The 20,735-nt window shown below is 35.9% G+C and overlaps 3 protein-coding genes across 4 annotated transcripts; 1 reads left to right on the top strand and 2 right to left on the bottom strand.

The window, feature by feature from the left end:
• Positions 1-4,938: 4,938 nt before the first annotated feature.
• LOC106401221 (loricrin-like) lies at positions 4,939-7,295 on the top strand. The gene is made up of 4 exons (XM_013841693.3): positions 4,939-5,548; positions 5,691-6,362; positions 6,623-6,665; positions 6,752-7,295. The coding sequence occupies exons 1-4, from the start codon at positions 5,485-5,487 to the stop codon at positions 6,984-6,986; spliced, it is 1,014 nt and encodes a 337-aa protein (XP_013697147.1). The 5' UTR covers positions 4,939-5,484; the 3' UTR covers positions 6,987-7,295.
• A 266-nt stretch (positions 7,296-7,561) lies between these two features.
• On the bottom strand, positions 7,562-9,194 carry LOC106401222 (cold-regulated 413 inner membrane protein 2, chloroplastic). Its single transcript, XM_013841694.3, has 6 exons — positions 8,934-9,194; positions 8,712-8,852; positions 8,418-8,513; positions 8,201-8,265; positions 7,954-8,023; positions 7,562-7,866 (listed from the first exon to the last, which is right to left on the bottom strand). The coding sequence occupies exons 1-6, from the start codon at positions 9,074-9,076 to the stop codon at positions 7,701-7,703; spliced, it is 681 nt and encodes a 226-aa protein (XP_013697148.1). The 5' UTR covers positions 9,077-9,194; the 3' UTR covers positions 7,562-7,700.
• Positions 9,195-9,610: 416 nt separating this feature from the next.
• On the bottom strand, positions 9,611-14,212 carry LOC106401007 (protein MEI2-like 5). 2 transcript variants are annotated; one of them, XM_013841427.3, is made up of 12 exons: positions 14,012-14,212; positions 13,075-13,223; positions 12,564-12,997; positions 12,323-12,481; positions 12,135-12,251; positions 11,886-12,037; positions 11,729-11,817; positions 10,775-11,660; positions 10,602-10,686; positions 10,462-10,530; positions 10,189-10,371; positions 9,611-10,084 (listed from the first exon to the last, which is right to left on the bottom strand). In XM_013841427.3, exons 2-12 carry the CDS (start codon positions 13,196-13,198, stop codon positions 10,004-10,006), a joined length of 2,379 nt encoding a protein of 792 aa, XP_013696881.1. In that variant the 5' UTR covers positions 13,199-13,223; positions 14,012-14,212; the 3' UTR covers positions 9,611-10,003. The 2 variants fall into 2 exon arrangements, with proteins under 2 accessions (XP_013696881.1, XP_048614876.1); XM_048758919.1 differs by lacking the exon at positions 14,012-14,212 and adding an exon at positions 13,717-13,953.
• Between the last annotated feature and the right edge of the window lie 6,523 nt (positions 14,213-20,735).

Consider the following 20,735-nt stretch of genomic DNA (forward strand, 5'->3'; position numbering starts at 1 on the left):
TGGTCACCAAATTTGGGTTAGTTAATCATGCTTAAAAGGAAAGAAGAGACAAAGAAATATTTTATATTTCTTATGGCTTGGTTGCATTCAACGTGTTTGATGGGAAGAAAAAGAGAATGAATCGTATAGTCTTGCTTTGTCATCACCAGGTGTCTAAACAAGAAAGGAAGAAAATAAATAATATGCTTACTCATGCTTATGAGTATCACGTGGCCAACTTGGAAGCAAATGACTTACCTGAGTCATTGTCTTGGAAACGTGGCCAAAGATGGGAGGGAGAGTGTGTGATACTTGTCACCACCTCATAGATCTTGTTTAACTATAAAAGGAAGGTCAACCTCTTCCATTTCCACACTTACGTGACCAAGAGAGAAGAGAGGAGAGCAAGAAGAGAAAAGAAATAAAGAGAAGAAAAAAAAGAAGAAAAGAAATAGAAAAAGAAAATAAATAATTTAAGGAGCTGTTTAGAGAGTTGCTTGGAGAAGCAAGACGTGTTACAAGATTGCGGGATTAACGGTACAGAATCAAGACGAAGATTGGAGGGGATAAAAAGGGTTTGGTCAGCTTCCGGAATCAGAAAGTCAAGCCACATCGCTTAATCACTGTGAGTCACGGTTAATTGTTTGTTATCGTGTTTTTAATGCAGATTCCTGACATCGGAGACGGTTTCCGAGCTAGGATTGTCGGACCGGTCTAGGTGTCAGTTTGTGGATCCGAGGCTTGAGACGATGTCTGGGCTAAGTGGATAGCAATACTAGTCTAAGCACCCAGATTATTGTGATTGTGTGATTAGTATATGTTGTTATAGTGTGTACCTCGTGTTGGTACTGTTGTATGAGAACCTCGTGGTGGTTCTAGTAGTAGTTTGCAGGTCATTGCTTCCTCAAATGGTACCACTAAGCCGGTCGTGGTCCGGAAAGTGGTGGGCTCGGTTTAACTTGGCTTGATCACCAAGGCCGAGTGTCACATGTGGATGTGACAGCCCCCGGCGAGTCCGATAGAGGACCGGGGCACGGCGATTCCGATTGAGGACCGTGACCGGGCGATTCCCGAGCGCCTACGCCTGTGTGGTGTAATAGTGAAGGGATTGCCGGTGTCCCTTATGTGGAGGAAGAATGATTCTGTTGGGCCCTAGGAGTATATATATGGTTGATTGATGTGATGACACTCATAAAGAGTGTTTGGATTATTATGGTTTAATTGTTTACTGCTTAATCATTTAAAATTTAATATTTGAATATTGATTGTTGAACTACCCGTCTTGCTTGTGTTTGGGGTTGGTTTAGAATGACGGGTAGTTGTATATGCTAGATAGGGAACCCTGGCTCACTGAGTGAAACTAGTTCACTCACTCCTCACATCCTTTTGCAGGTGACCAGTAGAGAGGACCGTAGCACTCGCGGAACTGTAGGAGCTGGTGTAGATTGATCATCTTTTGCTAAAGACTCGTTTTCAAGATATATGAATGTATGTTTTACTTTCGACTGCGTCCATGGACCCTATGTATAATATTTTGGTCTTGTGAACTTCATGTATTATATATATGAAATAAAATATGTTTTATATTCGTGACGTGTTGAATCTGATATTAGGTTAGTCCAACCTAACACAACTCTATTACTCGGTACGGGTTGCAAAGCCTCAGGCCGAAGATTAGAGGAAACGAGTTTTGAATGGATATTCTGGGTTACAGAATTATGTTTTGTGACTTGGAAAGTCTATTCTAAACCCGTTGTGACACTTCTGAACTTGGCAGAGGAGGGTCGTTCGGGCATGTTCTTGTTTGATTGTTGCCCGGCTGATTGACCGATGTCTAAAACGGTTCGGGGGTGTTACATACCCTGTCATGTGAGCTTCGCTGATGGGAGTCATGTGATGGCTACCAAGAGTGGTAGCTAGTTTGCGGTTGTCGATGAAACTGACTTTGGAAAATGTTCTTTTTGTTCCAAATTTGAATTGTACTTTGTTGTCTGTGGCGAAATTGCTTAGACAGACTGGTTGTTTAGTCGTATTTGTAGATACATCTTGTATTTTGCAAGACCGTTTTACGAGGACTCTGATTGGAGCCGGTGAAGTCAAAGATGGTGTTTATGTTTATCGGGATGTCACAGTAGCGAGAGGACACAGAGTTAAAGCTTCAGAGGATCAGACTGTGTGGCATCGTTGTCTGGGCATCCTGCTTATGGTGTTTTGGGTTTTTTACCTTTTGTTTCGGGTGTTAAAGATGTTTTGAATAAGTTTGGTGGTTGTGACATTTGTTTTCAGTCCAAACAAACAAGAGAAATGTTCTCTGGAAGTCTTAGTAAAAGTTCTTCTTCTTTCGAGTACCATCTTGGAGCTGTCTCCTTTCTTACAATTGTAGATGACTTCTCCAGAGCGGTATGGATTCATCTCCTACTAGAGAAAAGCGAAGTAAGAACAGTTCTGCCGAACTTCATTGCGCTTGCAACTCGTCAGTTTGGCAAGACCGTTAAAACTGTGAGAAGTCATAATGGGACTGAGTTCATGTGCCTTTCCAAGTATTTTGCAGAAGCAGGGATCGTGCATCAGACTTCATGCATGGGGACACCTCAACAAAACAGACGTGTGGAGAGAAAGCATCGCCACATTTTGAATGTTGCAAGATCGATTTTGTTTCAAGCTAATCTCCCTGTACGGTTTTGGGGAGAGAGTGTGTTGACGGCAGCTCATCTTATCAATAGAACGCCAACAAAGTTGCTCAAAGGTAAAACACCTTATGAATGTCAGTACGGGAAACCTCCTTCGTATGATGATATCAAGATATTTGGGTGCTTGTGTTTTGCACACAAATCAAGGAGGGATAAGGATAAGTTTGGAGTACGCAGTGCAAGGTGTGTCTTCGTGGATATCCTTTTGCAAAGAAAAGGTGGAAGTTGTATGATCTAGACAAGAATGAGTTCTTTGTCTCAAGGGATGTGGTGTTTGATGAGGAAGTATATCCATATGCTGAGAAGAAAGTAACATCTGCAACGCCAATTGTACCTCCAGTGGGGTGTGAGTTTTACGACGAGGCAGAGCAGCGTGAGTTGATAGTGGACAAGGAGAGAAGTTCTGGAGTTACTGACCAGATCGCAGTAAACAGTGAACAGATTGTGTCTGGCGTTACTGAGCAGATTACAGAAACGGTAGACAATGGAGTTGAGAAACAGAGTATTCAGGGGGAGAGTGAGGAACTCTTGGGTCGAGGCCATAGGAGATCGATCCCTTCAATCAAGCTGTGCGACTATGTTACTTATAATGCTCAGAACCAACTCAACAAAGAAGGAAAGGATGCTGGTTCCTGATAAACATAACACCGTCGCCGGTAGGGGTGGGCACTTTACCCGATACCCGAAGCCGCACCCGAACCCGACCCGAAAAACCCGAACCGAAATTCGAACCGAAGTAGAAAAATACCCGAACGGGTATTAAGTTAGGAAAGATTGGATATCTGAACCCGAACGGGTAATATTCAAACCCGAATGGATATCCGAAGGTAACCGAACATATGTATAATTACCCTTATATTTCTAGTTTACATCTCTTATTTTTTTTAAAAATATTTATATTGATGTTACACATACTTTAAGATCATAAGTATATATATAATTGTGGAGAAAATGATTTGATATTCATTTAAAATACATGTCAAACTTTTTGTTTCATGTATTAACAAAAGTTACATTCAAAGATTAAAACAATACCCAAATTAATATCTATTTGTTTTTGAAATATTATCTTCAAACCTATTAATCATTCAATCTATAAAAAATAAAAAAACAGCTAAGTGAAATCTATATTTTTAAATACAATAAACTTAAAAAATGAAAAATTTATTTTTTTTTCTTTTAAAATCTAAATATCCGAACCCGATTCAAAATAACCGAACCCGAATTAAAAATACCCGAATCCGACCCGAAGTACATAAATACCCGAACGGGTTCTCTATCTCTATACCGAAATACCCGAAAATCCGAAATATCCGACCCGAATCCGAACGGATATCCTAACGCCCACCCTTAGTCGCCGGTCTGCAGTCAGAGACCTCTACGGAATGGTCAGGTAAGAAACACTCTTTGTATCCTATCACAGATTATGTGACTGATGATTTCTTCTCAGACCACCATCAAGCATTTGTTGCAGCGGTTAGTGCTGGTGTAATACTGAGAAGTTACTAAGAAGAGTTTGGTGATAAGAGATGGAACAAATCAGTGAAAGGAGAAGTAACTTTCTTTCAAGTCAATCTTTTGTCTTTCATTAATACTTTTTAATATCGAAAATACCGAATCCGAACACAAAATGAAGACAAGGAGAAGAAAAACAAACCGAAAACGTAAGTTCTTTACGAACCTATAAATAAACCAAATCTGAACAGAAGCCATATGAAACATTAACAGTTAGGATTGCTGGTTGGTTTGATTTCCGGTTAAGATAAATTGATTATGGTTATTCTTGGTTAAGTTTCTTTTGGCTTAATCATGTATATATGGACACTGTTACTCATTGATAATAACAGACTATTCTGTTCATTGTATTTTCCTCTTGTTCTTGATCTGTGTGCTGCAACTCTCAGTTCAACTTTGGTGAATCAAAAGTAACACATAGAGACAATAAAGAAACACTTATAACTTGGGGGGAAAGTTACCACATGAACTTTCTCATAAAGAAAAACTAATCTGAATAAAAGTTACATGGCAAAAAAGGGATAGAGACACATGGACGAAAAGAAGCACTTGTTTACAAGAGAAGATACAAATAAAGAGAGATAGAGAATAACAACTAGGCTTATTAACAAGCACATTCCTTATGTTTCATAGGAAACACTTTAGCTTTTCGTTACTTTTTAACTTTACTTACATGTTCTCTCTATTGTTGTTCGATTCAGTACAACAACAACAGTTAAAAGGACACTCCTAGCTCCAAAAGACAACATTCTCCAGCACTAACGTTGATTAAATAGATAAAACATTGGTTACACTCACTTCCAGTGGAAGTATGATATTTCATGTCATTGTAATCATCTTTTGACACTAATTAACGACACAAATCTCTTTTTCACCACATACCCATCTCATATTTTTTTCATCTTTGTTTACTATTTAGGAGATGAAAGAGTTAGGACGATGTTTGAATTTTTCCACCAAAAAAGGAGCTTCTTATACATTTTCATGGACTATATAAGTTGATCTGTAAATACCTTTTCCTCTTTATGGTGTTTTCGCTTGCTTGACGATTCTAGCTTCCTAGTTTCTCCTTTCTCAAGTTTTCTTATATTCTCTCAGTCATGTCTTCGCGTCCCTTCTCTCTCCCATCCCAAGAAATCTTTGATTCTATGATTCTCCCTTTTCTCTTCATCTTTATACCTGAGATGGAACTTCTTCGCAACCATTCTATCTTTCCTCTCCCACATCCCAAGACTACCTGACAAGTCTCTCTCTTTTTCTCTCTTTCAAAAGCTTCAACTACAACAAGGAACGGAAAGAAATGCCGCACCGTATAGCTCCTCGTTCCTTCCAGATCATGCTTCTATGCCTTCTTATTACTTCACGTAATCTCTTTGTTGTCTGTTTACAACATTAGAGTATAAGCTGCTCCGTTTTTCTTGCACATTCTTAAAAGTTTCTTAAGAGTTACTGTTATTGCAACGAACTGACCTGTTTCTTTTAATCTGATGATTGGTTTGGTTTCAGCTCTAGATGTTATAGCTCAGGGAGGACAGGGTGACATACCAGTTGTTAATCCTACATCTCCAGGGGGTGATACCACCACACCAACCATAACCCAACCATCACCGCCTTCCTCGACATTGCCAGGTCCAGTCACGAACCCAAATCCACCAACCGGTGGCTATCCACCACTAGATGGTACAACACCACCAACCGGTGGTGGCTATCCACCACTTGATGGTACCACCCCAACCGGTGGTTACCCACCACTTGATGGTACTACACCCCCAGGTGGCGGTGGTGGTGGTGGTGCACCTGGTGGAGGTGGTGACACTGGTGCAGGCGGGGGTGGTGGTGCACCTGGTGGAGGAGGCGGTGGTGACACTGGTGCAGGCGGTGGTGGTGCACCTGGTGGAGGCGGCGGTGGTGATAATGGTGGTGGTGGTGGAGGCAGTGGAGGTCAGTGGTGTATAGCGAAAGCAACTGCTTCGCCAACATCATTACAAGTGGCTTTGGATTACGCTTGTGGGTATGGAGGAGCTGATTGTGGCCAGATCCAACAAGGTGCAAGCTGTTACGAGCCTAACACCATTCGTGATCATGCATCCTTTGCTTTCAATAGTTATTACCAGAAGCATCCTGGTTCAGACAGCTGCAACTTTGGAGGGGCTGCACAACTCACCAGCGCAGATCCAAGTAAGACACTTTTAACTACAAGTCTACCAAGATTTTATCATAAGATCCAGGAAAGTAAGTTACCTGAATACTAGCATCCATATACCCTGCTTCTTTCTTTGCTGCCTCCATTTATCGAGCTATTTAAGACCTCTACAAGACTACAACTTGGTTGAGTGTCTAGATTAAGTTCATGAACCCAGATTTACCATATGATTCTAATGTATACGCTAAATATAAATTCGAGTGTGGTACTCAAATCTGCTCTTACGCTGCTCCAGGTAAAGGAAGCTGTCGCTTCCCATCATCATCAGGAACTGTCAGGTATGTTTCTCTTTCCGGTAAATTAACGACTTAACCTGCCAAATAAATTGAGAAAAATTACAGTGATTTATATTTGCCAAATGCAGCACAAGCCCGCCAAGTCAACCAAGTCCACCAGATTTTAATTCCCCACCTTCTACTCCTACATACCCACCCCCAATAACAACTCCAACTACAGACATACCTGGTTCTGGACCACCCTACGGCGTGGCAGAGCCAACGGGGCTTCCGAGTTTAGCAACTCATGTGTCACATAGCTTTCTCTCAGTATTTACAGCGGTTGGAATACTAGTGCCACTGCTCAGGCAAAATTATCTCTAAACGGACAAAGGGTTTTCAGGATTTCCATCTTTCTCTGCAAATTACAAGTCTCGTTTCCTACAAATACACCATCACGATAGTATGGAGTCGAAGGAATCAGCCGTGATCAGCAAGAAGATTTTAATCCAAGACCTCACACACATCATCTGTTCTCTTGCTATAGTTCATAACGGGAAATATATTTATTTAGTAGGAGATATTACAAAATGAAAGGGCTTAGGTTATATACATTCTTGTAGACACGTTAAGCATAATGTATCTCTTTTACAGTTTTAGAGAATAAAAAATACTTAGGGACCTGTTAAAACACACACACATATAAGAAAAGGGAAAGACGTACAAAATATAAAATGAACTTTACATCAAGTAGTTCCATACCTGCAAGCATATTCCAAAACGGGTAGGCGCATCAACGATGGAGAGGCAAGCTCCACATTACCTGCAGCGTTTTAAAGCAGTTGCTTGCATCACAATATCCTTAACAGTGCCTTCCTTCTGAGTTGAATTTTTCAACCCCCAACAAGTTTATTGTGGAATCATTTACGACTGAAAAAGATCAATGTGTTACCAGCTAATAGTGCTAAATATAAGCATCTCATACACAGCGGATAAGCAGAAGCACATTGAGTTGAGTTAACATTAAGTAAATAAATACAGCCCATTATTCCCATCTCTTCGTAGACATCGTTACAGAGATTTACAGATGAGGTATAGTTATATCAAGAAAAGGGCAGATACAACTGTGACACCAATGATGCCTAAAGTGGCGACAACTGAACCCTGATCAAACGCTTTCTGCAAGCTGCCTGCTCGTGAGAAATGCTGAAACGCCAGAAAACAAGATATTGCCAAAGAAATGAGAGCCCCTTCTTGTTTCCCTCTGCAAACATGGATAGAGCCAATGAGTCTCGACTAAAGAAGAGAAAACCCTGTTATCAAAACACACAAAATTCTCTAAACCTCTAACCTTATGCTCATAACTTGATATGGCGCCACAATCGCCAAGAGTAATGCAATGAATGGCAGTTCAAGTTCACCTATAAAGAAAGAACAATTACAAGCAGATAAAGACAGGGACAAACTTCTACAAATTTAAAACCTGACGAGACAGAACAACGTTAATGATATTAGCAATGATCTCAAATTGCAATATGAATGAATGCCAGTTACAGACATTTGAACAAAACAAAACACTTGAAGATGAAAAAAAAGACCTGGAAAAGCGAAGAACAGTCGAGCAAGAAGTGCTATGAATGCTGTCCAGATTCCATATTCACCCCTGCAAAACCAAATGCAAAACTTCAAGATGGGGAGTACAATCAAACAAACAAAGTTCTCTCATCCAGAATAAGAAAAGGAGAACAGAGATAAGAAGCTTTATAGTAAAGAAAAGGTAGTCATATAGCCATTAGAAAAAAAAAGAGAGCTTACTTTGCCCAGGAGATAATGTCTGATGGTGCAGTTAGAGCAAGTAGCGGAACAACAAAGGACTTGTGGATACCTGTACCCTTTGCAACCATCAATGCACTACCAAAGAAACACCATTCAGTATATATAGCAATTGAAAACATTAATGAAACACTCAAAGCTACAGAATTAGCTGCCTATCGCAATTCACACCAACACATGATCTCTCGAGGCAATCAAACATATATATATATATATAGCTAAAAGTTCCTGAATCATGTAACTCGATTCGCACTAATCCATTTCGTGAGAACCTACACGCAAGAGATTGCCGAGACCCATTGTAGATTATGAACAGACATCGGAGCAGCATAACAGACCACACTCGATCCTCTCTTTCGCTGCTTCTCAGCATTCGTAGATACGGCAGCGGCGGTTCGCTGGCGATCTAACGATGCTCTGCCAACAATCAGAACGAGAAGAATCACGCAAAAGGAGATCACAACTTAACTGTTTGAGAAATTGAAATCGCTCGTTTACCGTAGCGGATTGAAGCAAACGGCACTCGTGCGGTGAGTTGGACCGGAGAGACCTGACGAACAAGGCCGGAGTTTAAGAGAGAGAAACGGTTTCTGGTGGTGGAGGGAGACGATCCTGGACGATGAGATGCAGAGACTCGCCATGTGTAATTTGTTTAGAGACGGTGGTGGTGGAAGAAAGATGACGGAGTGATCTTTCCGTTAAATCGTATCATTGAGTGCAATACATAGTCGCCACGTTGACGGTGTAGGTTTTCCCGCAACTGCTTTAAAAGTGGGACCGGAAGTTACACATACTTGGTTGCCACGTGGACGGTGCAGGTTTTCTTGCACGTGATATAAAAGAGGGGCCCGAGTCACACGTGATTGGGGACAACGAAAGCCGTTCACAATCAAATCAATCATCAAAGGAATCTTGAATCTCCACCGTTGGAATCAACTCTAAATATCCAATCCATCCACGGAAGATGCCACGTCAGCATTAAATAATTAGTTTAATATGAATTTTATGTCGGCACAAACCGCACGCCACATTTGGGCATGACAAAGCTTCCGTGTTGATATGATCCTATCTTTTTTTTCTACATCTATCTACATGAGATATGAGATCTTCTAACAAGAAAAACATACAGAAATGATATTTTTTGGCGACTAGAGAATGTAAAACTCAAATTCAAAAGACGTTAAGAGTACTCTTTGTTTACTTTCTCTGTACAAGTTGCCAAAGCTTTTAATAAACAAAAAGCAACAAGAGTCAGATAGAGAGAGAGTTACAACATCATACCCACATAAAATCCGAGTATTCATGGCTTTTGTTTATATAATATACAGTGCTCCATGGAACCAAAAAAGGAAAAAACATGAAGAGAAAAAGAAGAAGAAACAGAGTAGGTAGATAGATAGATACTCCAGCTGCAGCAACATTTAAAACCTGCAAATCGCAAAACACACTTTGCAGGCCCCTGCATCAGTTATAACTCTGCCTTTCACCAGTATATACGGTTAAAATTAGTACTTGAAAAAAAAAACACAGCCATGATCACAACACCGAGTCTTCTTCTCTCTCTTGTGTCACCTCTTCTCTTTACCATCATCATCATCATTAACCTCAGAGTCAAAGAAATCCCCATTCTTAGTTTCCTTAACAATAACCTGTAATGACCAAAAGCAACCATAACCATGCGAACATTAACTTCCTTATCTGTTGTTTTGTTTCAGACCAAAGAGTAATGTATTTTTTTTTAAACAGGCTTTACCTGTTCAACAGAGTCGGAGTTGTTAGGTGTGTCGAAGATGATTGGACGGCAACGCATGTCTTCATTCATCAAGCTTGAGTTCTGAAAATGGGCTATAAGTGCAGTTTTTCCTTGTATCCTAGCGTATGCCAACGAAGCCACTTTCTCACTGTTGAACTTCTCCCACTTCTTCCCGTTAAACGCCTGCACATAATAAGCATGTTATATATTAAGTTCATCTTGTGAACTGAGTTTAACAATATCTTTTGAAGTAAAGCGGAGAGAGAAGGAGACCTCGTAAAATGGAATGATGAGATCTGGAGAAAGCATGTTGATGAATGCATATCCAACATTGCATTTGTTCTGCAAAACCAAATGATTTATCAACAGCTCGTTCATAACTTTGAATCCTTGATGAATCTTTTTTTTTTTACCTTGAAATCGATAGGCAAGTAGAGAAAGTTGTAAGTGCCTTGGTTCTTTTCATCAATCGCCGCTAGCAACATCTTTGATGTGTATCTGTTGATAATAAAACCACAAAAGAAAAGTTATATTCTGAGAAGTATACCTCACAAGTAATGGGTAAAGAAAAGAAAATAGCTTTTACTTGTTTGGAATGTTCTTAATCATCAGGGTGGTCCTAGAATCATCTCCATTCATAATCTTCTCCAAATCAAGCTGAAACTGCTTCCTGCTTTCAACCTGGCTCGAACTGTTCTCCACTCGACGGGGCCTTCCATTCTCATACAAGCCATCAACACCAGCGGGGAACCGTCCAGGGTTTAAACCGCTGCTTAAGAACATGGGGCTGAACCTCGGTGAAGACATCATTCTGTAACTTGAGAAACCGTTCTCAGGGTTCATAATCCCATGATTTGCCATTCTTGACGGGAAACTCCCACCGTTGAGACCACCACCCATTCCACTCGAGTTCATGAACATAGTGTCCTTTGAAGACTCTGGGAAGAATCCAAAATGTTTCTCTAGAGGAACATTAGACGGTGCAGACCCAACGTGGAGATGATGATGGTGATGAGGATGATGGCTGCGGTTTTGAGGATGATGCAGAAACGGAACAGACCGGTCTACACGAGCTGAGGAGAACGGAACGCCAGTGGACGATGTTGACCAAACCGAAGAGTTCGAAGGCTCAGAGCGTGTGTTGGGACTTCCCCAGAGAAACTCTGATCCGGACAACGTCTCGATGCCGCCTCCGTTCGAGATCAAAGGACCAGAAGGAGAGAGGTTTCCAGTGTACTTGTTGTCCGGCTTTGGCTCTTGGAACAGATGAGAAGACTGTTGGAAGACGTTGCTAGCAACTGGACTCCTGCCGATGGGTGCAAGCTTGGAGCTTGGTCCTTGTGAGTTTAGAGCAGAAGCCAAACCAGACAAGTGGCTGTTCCTTGTAGGACTTACTCCAAAAACGGGTGACCTGCTCAGCACACTCTGAAGCGGACTACCCTCAACGGGACTGTTCATCTGCAGCCAGTTACCTGCCATCACAACAAAGTGTTAAAATTACGATTTTGTTTGAAGAGAAGCATATAGTTAATAGACTCACTTGGAGGAGAGTTAGCCATGGGTGAACCAAGCAGAGGCAGGTAATGCAAATCATCGTTCTCAAGCTCTTGGTTAAGTTGCAGCATCAAGCTAGAGAGATCAAATGTATGGTCAGATGTAAGAAACACAATACGGAGGCTCAAAGAAAAGATACACACCTTCGACGAGCTCCTCCAGGGCGACTAGGTTCAACTTTTATACGTTTTCCAGCAATCTCGCACCTGTTCAAAGCCTTTAATGCTGCTTCAGCAGCTCGAACATCATAAAACTCGACGAACTTGTGATGCCTCTTATGCGGTGTTTCCCTTATCTGGGAGAGAAATAAAAAAAAAACAGCACTTAACACGCAATCAAACACAAAATGCTCTTGTTATAAAAGTAATACACATATAAAAGAGATGACTCACCTCTTTGATCTCGCCATGAGCACCAAATATTCCATGCAAGTCATCGTTAGTTATCGAAGGATCCAGGTTAAAAACCACTAGTGTCCCTTGATTCATATCCTTCTCAGATGGATTATCCTACAGATTACATATACATTAGAGCAGTAACAAGAGACGCTGACCATTTAAACAAAGAAGCACTAGTAAACCTTAGGAATAGAGAAGTGAATATCCAACTTTCTCCGTCTTAACGGCTTGTTCTGTAAAGACCGCATAGCCATACGAGCAGCACGAATGTCATAATAAGATATCATGACAAACCCTCTATGCTTACAAGTAGTATAGAGCGTTCTTATGTCACCGTATTGCTGCCACAAAAACAGAACACATCAGTGTCTGTATGTAGAGTAAGCTTTGTTATAAATAAATCCAATAGTGTACAAGTTATACCTCAAAGAGAGTCTTGAGCTCGGAGTCCTCTACATTGCTGTTAATATTCCTGACAAACAATGTTCTGGAAGGATGTTCACCATAAGGATGCTCGCCAGCAACCGTTCCAGCGGCGCCGTTCTGAACATTGAACTGCGGAACTGCACTTGAAATGGATAGCCTTGGAGGACCACAATTCATGCTCAAGCCGTCACGAAAGTCAGCGTCGAGCTCCATCCCTCCTCCGCTGCCGAAAAGATCGTAATCATCAGCAGAATCTGGTGGTAACTCGGTGAGGTCGAGATCGTCCATCATCCCAGTCAGAAGATCGTCTTCGTCAGGGAGCATGTTTCCAATGGAATGAGACTCAATGTCGTCAACACTTTCGCGGATGGGACGAGAAGCAGCTGCGTCGTCTATGAATGGGAAACCATCTCTGCTGTCACTCGATTGCACTGCAAAGAAGCAAAACTAGTTAGTAAGCAAGAGAAAACATGTGTCTATATAATGATTAAGGGACTTGGTTTAATACGTTTTCCATGGGGGAGAACGGGTAAAGAAGCGGAGAAGAGAGTAGCATCACTGGGGAGATGACGGTGGCGTCCCATTCCAGAGGGAATCCCCCAAGCTCCAGCTACGTCTTGTGGAATATCCATTCACAAAGTTATTATCTTCTTTGACCTGGTGAAAAAATGATGAAATATATCATATTCAAGATGGACCCAGATAGAATAACAACTTCACAGGTCAGACATAACTCTGAAAACCAATATACAAAAGTGGACAACACATAAAAAATCTCAAGTCATGTGTTGAAAAATTAACATGCAAGCAAGAAAGATCTAAAACCTCAATGTAACCAAAAAAAAAAAAAAAAAAAAAACTTGATCTATACGAAACTATGTACAAACCAAACAATAAACTCTGCCAGAACTCAAAAAATAAATTGATTACTATGAACAAACCAAATAATAAACTCTGCTAGAACTCCAATTTTTTTCTTTTTTTTCTTTGATCAAGCTAAAAAGCAAGAAATATAATCAACTTTACATCCAAAAGGGCATGAAAGCAATCTGATTGGGAGCTTTAAACCAATACCATACCAATACCAAAAGCATATACCAAATCAGAATCTAAGAAGATCCATGAAGACACTAGCATGATTAAAACTAACCCAGTTTAGTTTTTTTCTATCAGGATCATCAAGAGCTAAAACCTTTACAGACACAATATTTTGGTCTATATCGCCGACACAAACAATACAGAAAAAAGTTCAGCTTTTTGAAGATCAAAAACCCTTTTATAATTGTAAGAAAGGGTTTAGAGAAAACCCCAGAGATTTCAGTAGAAAAACATTCTCAATTGGCGGAGAAAACATGATTAAGTTTGATAACCAAAAAAATCAGAATTTGTTGCGGAAAAAGGGGGAAATTTTAGGAAAGTGAGGAGGTAAAGACTAAATTAATTACCTCTAAAAGGTGCAGTTACCGAACACCGACGATGATCACGATACAAAGCACGAAGCGAGAGAGAGAGATGAATCTCTACCACCAACCCAACAAAAAAAAAAAGAGGGAGAAGAAGGGAATAACGGAGGAAAAATATGAGAACGAGACAAGAAAGGATGAGAATGATTGATGGCCTTAAGGAGGTTTTTCTTAACTCTATTTAAATACATTTTTTGCGTCCGATTTTGACATTTTTTTAACTTATGATTTTGACACTTCCGTATATTTTATCTCCTGCTATTATCCATTAATGTCTTCGGATTTTATCAAATCTTCTATTTATTTTTTTCTTAGCACACACAACACATGCATTTTTAACCAATACTCCATTATCTCCTATATTTACTACCCAATAATGGTTACAAGTATATATACTAGTTTAAGATTTTCACTCCTTGCACGGAGTGAATATTTTATATACAAATTATGTTTAAGTATTATTATTTGTCTAACGTTTTTACATATTATGAACAAATTAATAAATATATATTGAATAATTTAAAAATTATTAATTGTTACATATATAATTAAATTGATAGAAATACATAAATTAAAGAAATCACTTTTGTTTATTTACTATTATTTTGTGGTGAATAAATTTAAACAATAATTTTCTCTATTTTGTATTTATGTAATTAAATTTAAATAATATTAACATAGATATACAATATATCTTTAATATGACTATTTATTAAATGAAACTTCCAAATCATATGGTTTTATGATCATTTTTTATTTCTTTAACAAAAATTTTAAACCATTAAAAACAAAGCTTTTAGTGTCAAACTTTTAATATTTTTAATAACTTATAATATTTCTTGAAAATTTAATGCAAATTTCAAAATTAAATATTAAGTTCTCAATACTTGTTCAATGCAAAATTTTAAATTAAAATAGTTATGTATTTTTATATGGTATATAATTTAATATATATATATTAATCTGAATATTAAATGTTATTTTTACTTATATGGTTTTATGATCATTTGTATCTTATTATAACAAAAGTTTTAAATCATTGATCACGATATTTTCAATGTGAGATTTTTAATATTTTTTTCGTTATTTGTAGTCGTTTTTAAAAATTCAAAATATAGCATAAACGAAAATTTTATTTATTTTTATATGATTGTTTAATTTATTTTAATAATATAATATTTAGCCAAAATTAATGGAGGATATGTAAATTGTTATCTAACATTTCTTGTTAAAATCATTAAATGTCAAATATCTATTTTATTCACTTTTGGTAATTCCGCAGCATTTATTTAAGAAAAGAAGAAAATATTAATTATAGATTGTTAATTAAAATATGGTTACTTTAATGAGAAGTATATAATATATATTTAGTGGATCAACATATTTCTCTACAAACTTTAAGAATTCTAATGATGACATGTGTTATAGATAAAACTAGAGCTGGATCCGCCCGACTGGACGAGTATTTTTTTTGTTTACGTAATGTACTAAATATTTTTTACACTATTATGAAATCTATAAAAAGTATAATAAAATGGTGACAAAAATACATCACATAATACATATACTGTTGTTACATAATTCAACTAATAGTAAAAGTAAAATGATTTATATAACTGTAAATGTAAATATCACGCGAATATTGATTTTTATTTAACCGATATCATTTTTATTTATCCGATATCGAGTTGGCTAGTGGTAAAGGAAATGTTAGTAGTCTTTCATTGGTCGGGTTTGATACGCGTTGGAAAACATTATTTACAACATTTGGATTCCCAGTAAAAAAGAGAAACCACTTTCTCATTTTTTTTAGAAATATATTTTTGTTTTTTATAAATAATATAATATATATTTATTTTTCACGTATTATGTATTTTTATTATGACATTACGCATAATAATTAGAATATATTTTTTTAGTTTATTTTTAGTTTATGTGTGTGTTTTCCATAAACTTACATATATATGCGAAAATAATATTTGAGATGTTTTGATAGGTTTTTGGTCATAAATGATAACTATATATAAATTTTCAACCTGTTATATAAGTAGTCTTAATTTTTAATTTCTCAACCCGATATATAAATATTCGTCATGCATTTTTAGTCAAATATTAATATTATACTTTTTAAAATGAGTAATTTGTTAGAATGAATAATTGCATTTCTTGTATTTATATTATTATTAAACTAATTTTATTTTAACTTATTGACTTTAACATTTTATTATATGTAGGATTTTTATTTTATTTGATTTTATTTTTATTTTTTTAAAACATTGTTATCTTGTCTAAATGTTTTTTTTTACATACAAAACTTGAAGAATATTCTTTTGAAACTTTCTCTATTACAATTTTCTCATAAGAAAAATCTTAGGTGTTTTTAATTTTTTTAATACTAATACTTAAACGTACATGTTATTACCAAATATAATATTTCAAATCCTTACTAAGGAAAAATAATTTAAGGTAAAATTCAATTGAACATATGTAATATCATACATAATTTAAAAATAATTTTCTAATAGTATTTTAGTTATATATATCTAAAACAATATCGTCAATTAAATAGATTAGTCAAATTGGTTATTTGAAAAATTTAATTAGGTTCAAATTTAGAATTATCAAGTAAAATAAATATTTTTAAATATGTTCTCATTATTAAGTTTTTATTCTCAAATACGGCATATCCTTTAAATTTTTTAAATATTGTTAATTAATTTCATTAACAATAAAATTTTGAAAAATGTAATAAATATTATTTAATAGATGATAATACCCACGAATTTATGGAAAGAAGTTTTCTACTTTACATATTAAGGTTTATAGTATTAATGTGCATTAAGTGTAATATTTATCATGAATTTGTTGTGGAATAGATTTATGAAAAAAAGTTAATTTAGATTTAAGTTTATTAATTACTTCAGTGGTATTGTATTGTAATTAAGTTGTAAGTCTTGGGGTTATTTTTTATTTGTACTTGTATTTTAATAAAGTAGATTTATTTTTCACGTATTATGTATTTTTATTATGACATTACGCATAATAATTAGAATATATATTTTTAGTTTATTTTTAGTTTATGTGTGTGTTTTCCATAAACTAACATATATATGCGAAAATAATATTTGAGATGTTTTGATAGGTTTTTGGTCATAAATGATAACTATATATAAATTTTCAACCTGTTATATAAGTAGTCTTAATTTTTAATTTCTCAACCCGATATATAAATATTCGTCATGCATTTTTAGTAAAATATTAATATTATACTTTGTAAAATGAGTAATTTGTTAGAATGAATAATTGCATTTCTTGTATTTATATTATTATTAAACTAATTTTATTTTAACTTATTGACTTTAACATTTTATTATATGTAGGATTTTTATTTTATTTGATTTTATTTTTATTTTTTTAAAACATTGTTATCTTGTCTAAATGTTTTTTTTACATACAAAACTTGAAGAATATTCTTTTGAAACTTTCTCTATTACAATTTTCTCATAAGAAAAATCTTAGGTGTTTTTAATTTTTTTAATACTAATACTTAAATGTACATGTTATTACCAAATATAATATTTCAAATCCTTACTAAGGAAAAATAATTTAAGGTAAAATTCAATTGAACATATGTAATATCATACATAATTTAAAAATAATTTTCTAATAGTATTTTAGTTATATATATCTAAAACAATATCGTCAATTAAATAGATTAGTCAAATTGGTTATTTGAAAAATTTAATTAGGTTCAAATTTAGAATTATCAAGTAAAATAAATATTTTTAAATATGTTCTCATTATTAAGTTTTTATTCTCAAATACGGCATATCCTTTAAATTTTTTAAATATTGTTAATTAATTTCATTAACAATAAAATTTTGAAAAATGTAATAAATATTATTTAATAGATGATAATACCCACGAATTTATTGAAAGAAGTTTTCTACTTTACATATTAAGGTTTATAGTATTAATGTGCATTAAGTGTAATATTTATCATGAATTTGTTGTGGAATAGATTTAGGAAAAAAAATTAATTTAGATTTAAGTTTATTAATTACTTCAGTGGCATTGTATTGTAATTAAGTTGTAAGTCTTGGGGTTATTTTTTATTTGTACTTGTATTTTAATAAAGTAGATGTTATAATGCTTATATTTTAATATATAGGGGATTTTGTTTGCAAGGTATACGCATAATTGCACATGTTTACAATTCCATAACTTGAATATTTTTTTTCATTATTTAATAAGATTCACATAGTCCAGCAAGAACCCGACTAGTTTTGAAAATTGGGATAAAAGCTAGATTTCGGATCTGTGGTGCTTAGCACCTTTCCAAATCCTTCTTAACAGTTGACTATGTTTATGTACTCATTTTTTTCACTAAAACCAACCGAAAGTACACGAAACAGTGTGCGGTAGTATAGATTTACTCAAAGACCAAGGTTACACTATAAATCTACGAGGGAAGAATCAAGTTAGAACGAAAAGAGTTTATTTTGTGATTTCATAATGTAAATGAATTTAAACTTGTTGATTCTTTTGTGTTTACGATTTATGAAGAAAACAAAATGAAATATGAATATAATTAACGTGCTCTGTTTTATGAAAGAAAAAAAAGAGTATAACTGAAACTTATTGTACTACACTCAAAAAAAATTTTTGTTAAGAGACAGACTCGATCTATATTTATACAAGGTGAACTAGTGTATTGTAAAGACACAACTCTTAGTTGTAAGGACACAACTCTTAGTTGTAAGGACAGAACTTTATGAATAAGGTGACTCTTGACTTGTAACTAACTTATATGAATCTAACTTTATACTAACGAGATTTGATTAGAGTTCAACACACCTCCTTAATCATATTTCGGCTTCACTCCAAGCTTGCTATGAGATCTTCAAACCTTGAACCACTTAACGCCTTTGTAAAGGTATCTGTAAGTTGATCTTCTCCCTTGCAATATTCGAGTTGAACGAGTCCCTTGTGTTCGGCTTCACATACAAAATTGTATTTGATCTCTATGTGTTTTGTTCTTCTATGCTTCACCGGATTCTTTCCGATAGCTATTGATTACTTGTTGTCACATAAGATAGGAATGCATTCTTCAAACTTCGTTCCAAACTCCTCCATGAGTCTTTGTAACCAAATTGCTTGGTTTGTTGCTGCACATACGGCGATATACTTCGTCTCTGCTATAGATTGAGCCACGGTTTGTTTCTTACTTGACTACCAACAAAACATAGCCGATCCAAGATTAAAAGCATAACATGTTGTGCTTTTTTTGTCTTCGATAGAACTACCCTTATCATTGTCCGAGTATCCTATCAATCTTTGTGTATCCACACTTGTAAAGAATACTCCAAAACTTGATGTTCCTTTGACATATCTTAACACCATTTTGTCTTCTTGATAGTGCTTCATGCGAGGTGATGACATGTATCTTGAGAGATAGGAAATTGCGTACATCACATAAGGTCTTGATGCACAAATTAAAAAGCCCTCCGACAATGCTTCTATACTAAGTTGGATCTCCATACTCTTTGTCATCTTTAACTTATTTTCCTTTCGGTGCAAGTGGAGTGCTAATGCTCTTGCTTCTTTTCATTTCAAACTTATCAATAATTTTGTTTGCATATTTTTTTTTGTGAAATAAATATGCCATGATCAGCATGGATTACTTCCATTCCAAGAAAGTATCTTAACAATCCAAGATCCGTCATCTCGAATTCATTCTTCATGTCCTCCTTGAATGTGTTGATGAGATTGACATTGCTTCTTGTGATGATAACATCATCTACATATAAGCTGATGATCAACACATATCCTTCTTGCTTCTTGGTGTATAAAGTCGCATCATTCATACTTCTTTCAAAGCCGTTTTGAATGAAGTGTGAGTATATTCTTCCATGCCAAGCCCGTGGGGCTTATTTTAGACCATATAATGCTTTGTGTAGCCTTAACACCTTTTCTTCTTTTCTTTCAATCACAAACCCAAGTGGTTGTGTGATACAAACTTCTTCTTTTAGATCTCCATTGAAAAAAGCTGACTTTACGTCCATTTAATACAATATCCACTTCATTTGAGCCGCATATGCAAGTATGGCTTGTATTGTATCATGTCTTGAGACTGGGGCAAATGTTTCAAGATAGTCAACTCCAAATTCTCGAGAGAAACCTCGTGCAACTAGTCCCACCTTGCATCCGTCTTGATCTTATAGATCCACTTCACGGTTATCACATTTTTCGTCTCGGACTTGTCTACTAGTTCCCACGTCTTGTTCTTCTCAATCATCTATATTTCCTCATTCATGGTCTTTCTCCATTCTTCCTTACCACATGCTTGATCGTAAGTATATGGTTCTTCATGTGCATGAAGACAAACTTCAATTATCTGAACTGCTTCTTCAATCTCCAATCTTGGTGCATTTTGCATGATTTCAGCCATGGACTTGCATTTTCCTTGGTGGCTCAGATGTTTTTTTCTTTTTTTCATTGCTATCATGATCATCATTTTGAAGAAAATCTGGACTGGATATAGCTACGGTTTGTTCTCTAGACACTTGTATGTCATCCAATAGTATAACAAAGGTCTTCTTGACTTCTTCTTGCCTATCCCAGTCCAATATTTTACTTTCTTCAAACTCCACATCTCTTGATACTTTAATCTTCTCATTTTTAAGATGAAAACTCTATAGCCTTT

The sequence above is a fragment of the Brassica napus genome, chromosome C5, assembly GCF_020379485.1.
Source record: "Brassica napus cultivar Da-Ae chromosome C5, Da-Ae, whole genome shotgun sequence".
NCBI classification, from domain to species: domain Eukaryota; kingdom Viridiplantae; phylum Streptophyta; class Magnoliopsida; order Brassicales; family Brassicaceae; genus Brassica; species Brassica napus.